General features: G+C 39.5%; 1 protein-coding gene across 1 annotated transcript in view; it reads right to left on the bottom strand.

Annotated features, from left to right (window-relative positions):
* PTPRZ1 (protein tyrosine phosphatase receptor type Z1) overlaps window positions 1-12,367 on the bottom strand; it is a 187,639-nt gene that overhangs the window by 77,913 nt on the left and 97,359 nt on the right. The window contains exons 3-6 of the mRNA XM_084810855.1: window positions 11,217-11,396; window positions 9,309-9,460; window positions 7,525-7,620; window positions 7,134-7,200 (exon numbers count right to left, since the gene is read on the bottom strand). Coding sequence (XP_084666981.1) covers window positions 7,134-7,200; window positions 7,525-7,620; window positions 9,309-9,460; window positions 11,217-11,396 — 495 coding nt within the window. The remainder of the gene's footprint in view (window positions 1-7,133; window positions 7,201-7,524; window positions 7,621-9,308; window positions 9,461-11,216; window positions 11,397-12,367) is intronic.

Raw genomic sequence — 12,367 nt, 5'->3', positions numbered from 1 at the left:
GAATTGGTGCCTGTATCCCCTTGACATGGTGGATGAGCCATATCTAGTGGAGAAGGTATCTGGCCTTTATTTCCTCCTCAGATATGAGCCCAGGTGGGACAGGTGGACCAAACATCTCTCTCTTGCCCAGAGGTTTTGGAGAAAAGAATGGTTGGATGGTTTGGTAAGGGTGAAAAGATCTCCTAAAGAAACTCCTTTCTTCCTTCTTTCTTGCTGTGGGCATAGCCTTTTTCTTATCTTCTGATTTGACTAGGATGTCCTTTAAAGCTTCATTCCTGAAGAGCTTGCACCCAATGAAAGGCTCTGACACTAGGTTGGACTTCGAAGGAAGAGCAGTTTCCCAAAAGCAAAGCCAAAGGAGTCTCCTGGCAAACACAGCAGCTGCTAGGGATCTGGCAGAGAACTGAGCTACATACAAAGAGGCACCAGCAATAAAAGCTACCACTCTAGAGACCTTGAGAAGGGTCTTATATAATCTGGCTGGGTCATGAAGTGCCCCATCCAACACATCTTTCAACCACAGGAGGGAAGGTCTGGCAAAAACTGATTCTGAAGCTGCCATCTAAATAGCCAAGAGATGCTGCTTCATGGGCCTTCTTCAAACCAGTATCCAACTTGTGCTCAACCGTGTCCTTGAGCTGCGCATCCATATCTTTTGGGTGAAGAGCACAATTCACCAGAGCTGCCACAGGCACATCAATAAGCAGGGCGTTAATTTGATCCATAATAGGCTGCTCTAAAACATAATTTTTGTTAGCAATAGCAATGCATTTCTTGTTCTGCAAAGAAGAATCCAACTCACCTCTAATCACTTTTGGGATAAGTGCAGGCAGCTTCACCACTTTGGTCTTGGGATGAGGACAGAGCTGCTATCCTAGAGGGTTGAGGAGCTTCCTCTGAAGGAATTAAATCTAAGGCTGCCATAGATTTACATAGCAGGGGAAGATAATGGGAGTCCTGAAACAGGCTCCTCGAGGTCGGACTCACCACTCCACTCCTCTTCATCCAGGCAATTAAGTCAACATCATTCTCATCTGGGTCAGGAGAGTCCAGATTTGGGTTGGACATATTCTTTTTAACTTCCCTCTAGGAACATTATGAGGATCTGGAGATATATGAACCCTGTCTTGAGCTGGAGCTGAAGGAGTCTGCTATGACATTAAGTGAGAGCCAGAGGGCTGCACAGCATTTCTAGATGTAGCATACATAGAAAGGGTTAAAGGCTAAGAATAAACCAAGGCATCCTTAGCCAGGTCAGGTAATAAAGCTTCCTTCAAGTGCTGTAGTAGAGAAGGTAGAATTTCCAGAGAAACTGCTGCCTAATTGTAGGAGATTGACAGGGTTTTGGCGGGAAAAAACAGTGGGCCTGGAGAATGATGCCCCTGTTCCCACAGGGTGGTCTGTGAACCCCTAGAACTCCTCTGGGGAAGATTGTGTCGAAAACAGACTGCCCAAATTCCCACTCAAGTCTGCCTCTCCATCATCAGAAAGATCTTCATCTGCCCTAAGGCTCCGTCTGGCCAACCGCCTGGGAGACAACATAGCAAAAGGTGGGCTCCTGCATAAGGCCAGGCTTCCCCCTCCATGTCCTCCTCTTCCTCTTCCTCCTCCTCCTCCTCCTTCTCCCAAACTTCCAACATCCATACCAGCTAGGGCTGTGTCGTTGCAGGCACTCAATCTGGCTCTCAGCCCTGCTGAGGAAAACTGTCCAAAAGGCGTAGGAAAGGGAGCTCCGGATGAGATGGGAAGGCTTGCTTTTTCATAAGCTGTAGACGGACAGGCTGCTTCAGCGCAAATCGGAGGAGGGTCAGCAATGGCCACCATTATTGCCTTTCTGTTGCTCACAGAGGCCTCAGAGGCGGCTTTTGAAGAGTCCAGGGAGACTACCAGGCGAGGCTTATGAGGAAACTTGTGGACAGAAACAGACTTTCTTTTGCTTTCCCCATAGCAAGCAACAGAACCGAAGGCACAAGGGGGAGAAGGCTGGCCAAACAGGGGTGGGGGTTGGAGTCGATGACAAAGGTAGCTGACAAGAACAGAGAAACAGCAGTGTTTACTTGTTTTTTTACTTTTTCCCTGAAAGAAAAAAAGATTGGGAAGGGGGGAAAATAGAACAGACAATAACACACAGATGTGCAAAAGTTAGGGAGAAAATAGAAAAAAACCCAAGCCTGAGTAAGAAGAATGCAGGGAGGCAAATACACAACCACTTCAGTGAGGCACAATTGCAAAACTGAGCTTCAAAGGCAGGAAAGACAGTCAAGACTTACTTGGGGCAACGATCTTGCCTTTGACCTCTAGATGACACATAAGCCCCACTTGATGTACTGTTTACATGCACAAGAGAAAAAAGGACTTCAAGGTTTGTTTAAAAGCGAGTAAAATAAGGGACATATGTATCTCCCTAGGGTGGGAATGTCACAGATATGGAACCACCACCAAAAATCTCTTATCTCTAATGCCTGCTAATCTGATAGATCTTGGTGGCCAACATATGAGCAGGGCTTACTTCATTCCAGGGAGGTTGTTAATGTACCGTTGGCTGGAGATGGCAATACATTGGATGTGGGCTAAAATATTAAAACCGAATCCAGACAAGAAAGAGGTGTTCTTGGGCTGTAATCCCTTTGGGTTCGATGGGGTAGCTCTCCACTTGAAAAGCAGGGTCATCATTTGGGGGTTCCTCTGGAATCAGCCTTGACCTTGGATGCCCAGGTCTTAATTGTGTCCAGGAATGCCCTAACCCCAGCGCCAGTTTGTCTGGCTGAAAGGGGGGGCCATTGCGGGCAGGTGGGGTGAGACGACGTAGGGGCCTCTGATTGGTGCACCCCAGTGGCACCACCATGCAAGGAGGGGCAGACTGAGTTGCCTTAAAATCAGCCCCCCTCCCAACCCAAGCTTGTTGTCTGCGTCTTCTTTAACCCATCTCCGCTCGCAAGTGTCTTTGCCCAGCTGAGGCTGGTATTCCAACTACCTGGAGAATGCAGATCTGGCCAGGATGACACACATCTTAGCTATATCACATCTGGATTATTGCAACGTGCTTTACATAGGGCTCCCTTTGAAGAGTATTTGTAAACTACAGTTGGTCCAGAATGCAGCAGCCTAATTACTAACAGGGGCTGTGTACAACTCCCTTGTTAAAACAGCTATACTGGGCCCCTATTTATTTCCAGGTATAATTCAAAGTTCTGGTGATGACTTTTAAAGCTCTGAGTAGTCTAGGAGCAGGCTGTGATCCAGCAGAGCTCTTCTTATAATGAATTTACATATTTTGTAAAAATGAAATTATGAGGTTATGGCAATGACTGTAAAATCATATAGCTCCTTTAAATTGCCATGCTGGGTAAAATGTTCCTTATAACTCTCATCACTAAGTAATAGTTCACATAATGGAGGCAGAAACATCATGAGCACCCCTGAATCTGTAGTGGTCCCTAATTCTTATAGCCAACACAGGCAGGTATGGTTAGAGAATTCACCTACCAACTCTTGCATTTTCCTTGTTTCTGGTAAGGAGGAAGTGCTGCCACACATACATACTCACAGCAGCACATAGCTTCTCCATACCAAGAAAATCACTCCTATTCTCTACTTTCCCTCCTCCCAACTACAGGCAATAAATGCTACTGCCAGAAAGAACAAGTGAAGCAATATTCTTGCTCTCTCTGCCAAGAAAATGCGTGCTGATGGTGCTTCAAGGAGGAGTGTGCAGCAGCTGCAAGGGCTCTATCCCTGTTAGGATAAAATGGATGTGAGGATAAAATGGAGAGGAGGAGGATAATGTAAGCCGCCTTGGGTTCCTTGCAAGGGAAAAAAGGCGGGGTATAAATGCAATAAATAATAATAATAATAATAATAATAATAATAATAATAATAATAATAATAGGATAGCAAGGCAAGGCAAGGGTTTAAAGCAGCCTTCCCCAACATGGTGCCATCCAGGTATTTTGGACCAGCTTACACCAGACCCAGTCAGCATGGCCAATGGTCAGAAGTGCTGGGAGTTGTAGTCCAAAACTTCTGGAGCACATCATGTTGAGGAAGGCTGGCTTAAAGGGTGTTTTTCAGCTAGGCTGCCTTTGCTGGTTGTTGGAACAGGAGACAACTGCAGGCACAGAAGGTATTTATTACAGGTATCCTCCCATTAAGAGGGTAAAATGTGATCTGGCCATCTGCTTCAATTCAAAGCGGCACCCTCTCCAAATAAATCACGTTGCCACAGTGATTATCTTAATACACTTTGTTTTCCAAATATTCCTAATTATACCTCTTTGTGTTGGTGGTGTTTACAGCAGCTGTACTTGTGAAATTTATTAAGATTTTGTTATTAAATGCTCAGCTCTTTCCCACAAAATCACAGGGGCTGTGTTTGCACATCACAGCAAGCCATGAATGACTTATTAAACCACAATGTTCACATGTAAGCAGGTAAAAAACCAGGAAGACACAATTAAGAGTCACTTCCATTACATCCAAACCTGGGACTATGGTTAATTGCTCCCCAAAAACCAGGATTTCTAAGCTGACTTTAAAGCTGGCTTTCAATCTTGGTTTGGTTGAGATAAATTAACCATAGTCCCAGATGTGGATGTAATAGGAAGCTATGTTTAATTGTGGCTTCCTGGTTTGTTTACCTGCTCATGCCATGGGAGGATCAAAGTGGTAGTGAATACAATGTGCTGCTTGTGCACATCATGGTCTTAATAAGCCAGGTGTCATGGCTTCTCATGATGTGGAAACACAGCCAGTTATTTTTAAAAGATTACTTCAGAATAATTCCTTCTTTGTTCGTACATGATGGCACTGAACACTGTCAGCAAAGCTGAGCAAAAATGCTTCCATTAAGTTGTGTTTTGTCATCATGTTAAACACCTCCAGAGAGCTATCACATTTATAAACTAAAATGTGTATTCAGATAGATAATGTTCACTTCACAAAAGAGTAATGGCAGTCCTCTCCAGAGTTTGCCCAGTCTCTTACTAACATAAGGCTGAAAAAATAAACTTCATTTATATATATTAAAAAAAAAATTACAGTTCGGCCCCTGCCCCCCACCCCCACCCCAGGGAAAAAAGAACACCATCCAGTTTCACAGTCTAGGCTGTAATGTACCAATGGTGCTAAGAAATCAGTCTTATATGCCTTATTCAGCAAAAATGCTTGTTTCATGTGTATTAGATTCCACAACATCTCTTTAATAAGGGTTTGTCTTAAGTCGGCTAATTGCTAGAAGTGTAACACAGCTAATGCTTCTTTTAACCATATAGTTTGGCAATGCCCAATAGTTGCCTCTTTTTGGGAGGAGGTTATTATACAGATAAACCTTGTATTGGAACACTCTTTAATATCCTTTTAAATTATCTACCTGCTTCTTGGAAGTTAACACATGGTCAGTGCAAATGGAATCTACGCACCCTTTTGCCAGCTAAAAGATTGATATTGCAACATTGAAAGGATAAACATTCACCTCCTATAATGCAAAGAATTGAGGACCTAACAACGCTTTCAACACTTGAACAGGTGCTATATAGATGCACTTGTGAATGGATATTTATATGGATATTTGGTCTGCTTTTGTTGAACTTTATGTATAATTCTTAGAAATAGGGATGTCGCAGAAATCCACAACAGAACCAAATGAGCTGAGATTTTTATGAATCTGACCTTTGGATTCCACAGCAGACTGGCATTTCCCCTGTTGGACAGATGCCATGGACCATTTTTCTAACCTTTGGGAATTTTGTGCAAATTTCATTGCAGAAAAATATGCAACAATTAAAAAACACCTGGATGAAAATACACATTTCGCCCATGGGCTAAAGTGTGAAAATGCACATTTTGGAGGGATTTGTGCATTTTGTGGGAATTTGTGCATGTTTGCACATGCGAATTTATGCAAATTCAAAATAGAAAAAAAACTGAAGTCTGTTGATGGGTGGATGATGGAATGAAAGGCACCTGGCAATCTGCGAAACACAGACAGAATGGATTTTACACAATTCATACATCCATACTTAGAAAGCTGTATTTTCATACACACACACACTTTACATGTACGCATTGAAATTGATGAATTCAAATGTATGAAGCCACAATTTTTTTCCTCTTTTTGTTTTGTTTTGTTGAAATGTCACAATAAAAATTAATTTAAAAAAGAAAAAAATCAATTTTATACAACTCTTGTCACTTTTGCTTTCAATCCATAAACAGTTTTGGAATGGAAAGAATATAACATGTTTGAATCTTTGTTTTCTAACAAAGTACAAATTATTTATATTTTGAACTAAACATATCATTTCTCCAACTTTAGAGATTGAAAATTTATAGGAATACACTCTAGTGAGGCTGCACTAAATTTAGAAGATAACTGTTCTTTAAAACTTCCCTGAAAAGGAATCTGTGTGTAAATTCCAAAACCAGTAAAATTGACAGGCATTTTATCAACTATCTTAAATATAATGTAGATCAGACAAAACAATTGGAGACAGATTTTATCATCTGGAATTGTAAGGGAGTTTTTATGTGTACAGGCACCCATGACCTCAATACTGGAAAGAGATATATGGATATGCAATGGAACCTAATGTATATGCAGACGGATCCTCTCCCTGTGTTGAAGTGAATAAGAGAGTTCTTTCAAGCAGAGAGGGGGCTTTGCAATAATGACATGTAAATTAGCCCCCCAATCTCCTATTTTTCTCTACAGATATATTTATGAACCAAAGGCTATAAGATTTGGAGGACATTTAAAAAAAAAAAAAGGTATATCCAGACTTTATAAATTAACATAGGGTGGTATCCTATTGTGCCTGTGCACCAGTGGGAATGACCACTAGCTCAACAGGGATTTAGTGCTTCATAAAGAAAGCCAGAATGAGCAGAAATGCTAATTTCTGGAATGGGGCAAGTCAGTAGATCTCACAGACTGGCACTCCACTGATCTGTCCCAAACTGAAAGCGAGCGTTTCTTCTTGCTTCTGGGGCTTGCTTTATGAAGCACTAAATTCCCACTGCACATGTAGTTGCTCCCGGTGGTGGAACTCAGGTGGATACTGCCCATAATCACAAGGTGTAATGTTTTCAAATTGATAATTATGCAGATGGTTTCTCATGTTACACCAGAAACTCACCAAAGCGACTAACACTGGCCACTCCATCAAAAATTGAATTGTAATCCGTATTATCTTCCAGACCAACCTGTTGAAGAAATATTGCATAGTTTATTCTTAGAGTTCATTGTTTTATTAGTTTGTTTATTCCCAAATTATAAAGTAGTACGTTTTAATTCGTATTTTGCAGATGTGCGCATGCACGCACGCACGCACACACACACACGCATGCACACACACACACGCATGCGCACACACGCCATGCCAAAATACTGCAGTGGATAAGGCTTATTTTTCTCATGCCAAATTAATTAGCAATAATACATGCACACGTACTACAAATCTTACCTTTAAGATGGAAATGATTACATTTCAAAGTTAAGAAGGCCCAATATATATAAACAATGATTACCTCAAATAAAATGGATAAAGCTCTTAATTTCCCATTTCCTTCAATTGCCTTATCTATATCCGCAAACTGATTTGAATCATAACAGTAGATTTGCATCTGTAAACGTAAAAAATAATTTAGGTGGGTTTTCCCTCCCAAATATCAACAAGACGGTCTGAAAAGAATTTACCAAATACCTACATTAGTTCAGATACATACATTTACTTCAGATAAGAACTTCTAAAACCCAAAGGACTGTTATGTCCTGTCTGAAATAGTCTAAACAATGCTTGGAAACATATTGCACATGCCCCAGACTCAGGAAGGTGGTATTTTAAATCTCTGCAAATAGGACTGGAAGTCAATGGAGCTTCCTCTAGCCAACAGAGGGGATGATCAGAGATAGGGCATGTAAGCATGCGCTACATCTAGGTCCCAGGTGATCTAGGTTGTGTTCTGAGAAAGCATCAATACATGCTTTGTTTGAACTTTCGTATAAAATGGATCCAATTGCAATGGCAAAACACATGCAATGGGTTGTATGTGATGTTAGTCTAATTTAAGTCCCATTCATTTCAATAGGTCTCCTCCATGTAAGACTAACATTGGATTAAATGCTCTTGGATTAAATGCCTGAAGTGCTCTTAACTCTAAAACTCTAAAAACATGGAAAACCATGAAGAATTATGAACATTTTTTTAGGATTGCAAAGATAAAATAAGTAAACCTGCACACCTAAGAATTCATATTACAAACAACTTCAGTCATTACAGTCCATAGCTATTGCATATTTTAATTGCATCTAAACACCTGAACGTGCACAATGAATGCCTGTCAAAGTGACTGGGTTTGCCTACAGGAGCCCACACACACATGTGCCAGTTATGATGGATTTCAGAGGTGCTTGGAATGCCTCCAGAGCCAAGCATGACTGGAATGGGCTCTCACGTTCTTTCCCAGTTTGGAGGTGGAGAAGTCACACACATGCTAAGCTTTGGAGTAGCTCCAAGTGTCTCCAAAGTTCAGCATGATGTCACGGTTACGTCATCAGAGGGAAACTGTTTTCCTTCATTAAACTTGGAAACAGTGAATGGTAAATACCTGCTTCCATATTTATTGTGAAGAAACCTGGCACTTTAAAAATATGGATATTTTGTACTTTAGTTGAGTCAAATATGAGTCAAATATGAGTCAAATTTTTAATTGACTTCTAAATAATTCAAAGACTATTTATATTGTCCAACTAATGGTATAAATGGCATTTGAGTAAGCCTTGTTATATTAACTATGCCGATAACAAATTTGTCTTACTATCCTGGAGAGAACTGATGTGTCTCCTCTATGGCTTACCATTAGAAGAACTACCATTTAAAATGTTGTGGAAGAAGGGAATATGATTGGTAGAAAACACAGGGCAGGGAAGGATAAATAGTGAAAATTAGATTCGGAAGTACACAGTTGATCTCACACCCTGAGATAGGTTTGAGGAGATTAATGTAACCCTGATAATTTTATTCCATCTGAGTGTACAATCCGCTTCAACATTTCTTGAGGTTATACCACACCAAAAGAGCTAATCCTGAACTCTAAAAACATGGAAAACCATGAAGAATTATGAACATTTTTTTAGGATTGCAAAGATAAAATAAGTAAACCTGCACACCTAAGAATTCATATTACAAACAACTTCAGTCATTACAGTCCATGGCTATTGCATATTTTAATTGCATCTAAACACCTGAACGTGCACAAATATTCTGTTGTTTCTATTTACTTATAGTACCAAACTTCACTATGTGCATTACCTCAAGAGGATATTTTTGTCCATCTATACTATGTTCAGATCCATCATGAGATATATTGCATTTCCCCCAGTGAAATGTTATCGTGCTTGCTTTAAATACAGTTTCTAAGCCTCCTCCAATTACAAAGTATTCATTTGTGAGCTTGATTTCCACTAAAGAGAAAAAAAGAGAGCTGTTAGTCATCATACTTAAGAAGAAAAAACAACAAACTTGTAATTCAGACACATCAACATTAGGGTGGGGAAAAAACAGCACTTTAAAATTCTCAAGTATAAATGATACCTCAAAATTATGGGTGGGGTCCATAACTAACTTTGTTCCCATAAATATCAACAAGACTTAAGTCATGACTATGTCCCACTGAGGGATCTGAGTTAATCTAACACAGTCTGGATCAAAACCAACAAACATTGCAGATCAATTCTATTGTGGACTGGTGTTATTACTGCATCTTTGGGAAATAGGGAAGGCACAATATGAAAATTTCTGGCTACAATTACAAAATTATTCTGGTATACTGCTGAATGCTTGAAGGTGAAGCAAAGATTTCCAGAGCCTCTTGCAATGAGGCTCAAGGGGTGAGGAATGGTTTCTCCATCCTACCTCTCCCTACCAAAAAAAGGAGCCCTTTTCATTGTTCACACACCACATAGGGATTTCTTCTGTGTGCTGAATTAGCACCAGTTGTATCAACCTGAATACAGTTCTATGCTGTACTGGTTATGGCCAACACAGTAGACTCACCTCTCTAAGAAGAATCTATCTTAAACTTTATAATGAATAATAATTAATAGCTTTATAATGAATATGAAATTTTATTCTAAGATATAAATAAAAAAAATCCAAATTCCATCATTTTGTAGTTATGTAGTTTCCCAAGATGCATGAGATAATCCAATGTGAGGGTAAAAGAGCACTTGATAGAAAGAATTTGAAAAGAAATTTAACTTTTAGCAGCAATATTAAAGTAATTTAAGAAATTCATTGGATCGAACTTCTATCCAAAGAGATACTTTTTGGTACAGCCAAGTGCTTGGACTTATGAAATGTCTTCTTTGATCAAGAGACCTCGATGCCATACCATAAACTGCTTTGAAAACTCTCTTCAGCTTCCAAAATGATGTGTTATCGGGTAATTCTTCATGGGAAATTGCTGTTTGAGAAACTGTTCAAAGCCCTCTTGAGCATTTAGATTGTATAGTTCTTTGTGTCACATTATATAGTTCTTTCTATCCAGGACTATATGAAATACCACAGACTAGAAGACTGATAGTCTACACATTCATAGGGCCAACCAAACTGCAGTAGCATATATGCCAACATCCATTCATATCTCCATTTATCTGGAGATGTATTTATCTCCACTTACCAGCACTTTTCCATAGATTTATTTATGGCATCATAATTAGAGTGATGCTTCCTTTTTTCCATTCCAACCCTACATATAAGTGAGGGGTTCTTTTATAACCATTTCTCAGACATAATGGAGAATGTCTTTATTCTCTTTATTCTGTAATTGCTCTTTGAAAACACTACCTGTGTAGTTGTGAAAACATTAGCAGGGCAGTATGTCAAATGTAGGTATTATTAATAGTTATAATTATTATGAAGAAAATACTTAAATCTTTATTTTCAGTAAGTATGCATTACTGGATTACAGTAATTATGTGATTTCTGGGGCTATTTTTGTTAATGTATTTAATTTCCCTTTGAGTCCTCTTGACTTGATGCTTGACTGGTATTGCGAGCTGCCTTCCCCATAACTGCAAAAAGCCTAGCTTCAAGAGGATAAAAAAGAAAGAATAATGAAGAAAGAGATTTGAAGTCATAAGCATTCACATCTCATGCAAAACAAATGCACTTTTATGAACATTAAATGTATTGAAACATGAGATATGAATTTTGTACCTGTTTTGCCTGTATTGTAGATTAAAGTATCTTCTGAAGTTTCTTTTTCCCAGCCTTGAAATTTCAGTTCTTTAAGATCCACATTTACTTGAGTTAGATCTTCATCAATATTAATAGGTGATTGTTTGGCACCATTGCATGCTGCATATTTTTTCCACCAGCTTGTTTGATTTAATGCTCCTAAACATTAAAGCAATACAGGTAAGTAATCCAAATAAAAGTAATTTAAATTTAAATAGGTGAGTAATCTAAATAAATACATAAATACAGGTAAATAAATCTAATAAGCAAAATTAAGCAACATAATATATACTACATAATGCCCATTTAGGAAAAACCTGATTCTTTTCCTGACTCCTTAAAGCTTCCAGTTGATTCTGACATTTTCCATGAAGATATCACTGAGCTACTGCCATTGCCCAAAGCAGCACCAAGTTGTAAATCTGATAATTAACGGGAGTACAAATTAAAAGGGGAGTGAAAACTCGATACTTAAAAGTGTCACCCCAAACAGGATGTGCACCTACTCCTGGATCTACTGATCCTTTAACCAATAGCACTTCCAACTTGCCTATTTCTTTACTCATGTACAGTGTATTACTGATCTGAGACCATGAGTTCATGGCCGCCATTGCCTCTGTGGGATTTGATAAAAACAGAGAGAGAGCTGTATATCATCAACATACTAATGACATTTAAATCCAAATCTCTGGCTGGTCTCCCTCAGCAATTTCATACAGATTTGAGCTACATGGGAGACAAGATAGAATTTTGCAGAACCCCCTAAGCTACTGGCCACAGAGTGGAGTAGCAGTCTTCTACCACCACAGTCTGGAGCCTCCCATCCAGGAATGGCTGAAGCAACTTAAATACAGTATTGCCTATCATATTCTTGAGACATCCCTGAAGGACACTGTGGTTAATGGAACTGAAAGCTGCTTTGAGGTCCAGTAGAATTAACAGGATTGCATTCCCTCTGTCCATCTCCCAGGACAGGTTAGGTCACAAAGATAGTTTTAGTCCTATCCAAGCCAAAATCCAGACTGAAAAGGAAGGAGATAATTGGTTTCTCCCTGTCACTATATATTCCAGTATCTTGCCCAGATATGGAACATTTGAAATTGAGAATTGTTGAAGTCTGAGGGGTCTAA

Source organism: Heloderma suspectum, chromosome 7 (assembly GCF_057233095.1).
Source record: "Heloderma suspectum isolate Gila_16-S chromosome 7, 16-S_ref, whole genome shotgun sequence".
Taxonomy (NCBI): Eukaryota; Metazoa; Chordata; class Lepidosauria; order Squamata; family Helodermatidae; genus Heloderma; species Heloderma suspectum.
This window is presented reverse-complemented; position numbering and strand designations above follow the sequence as displayed.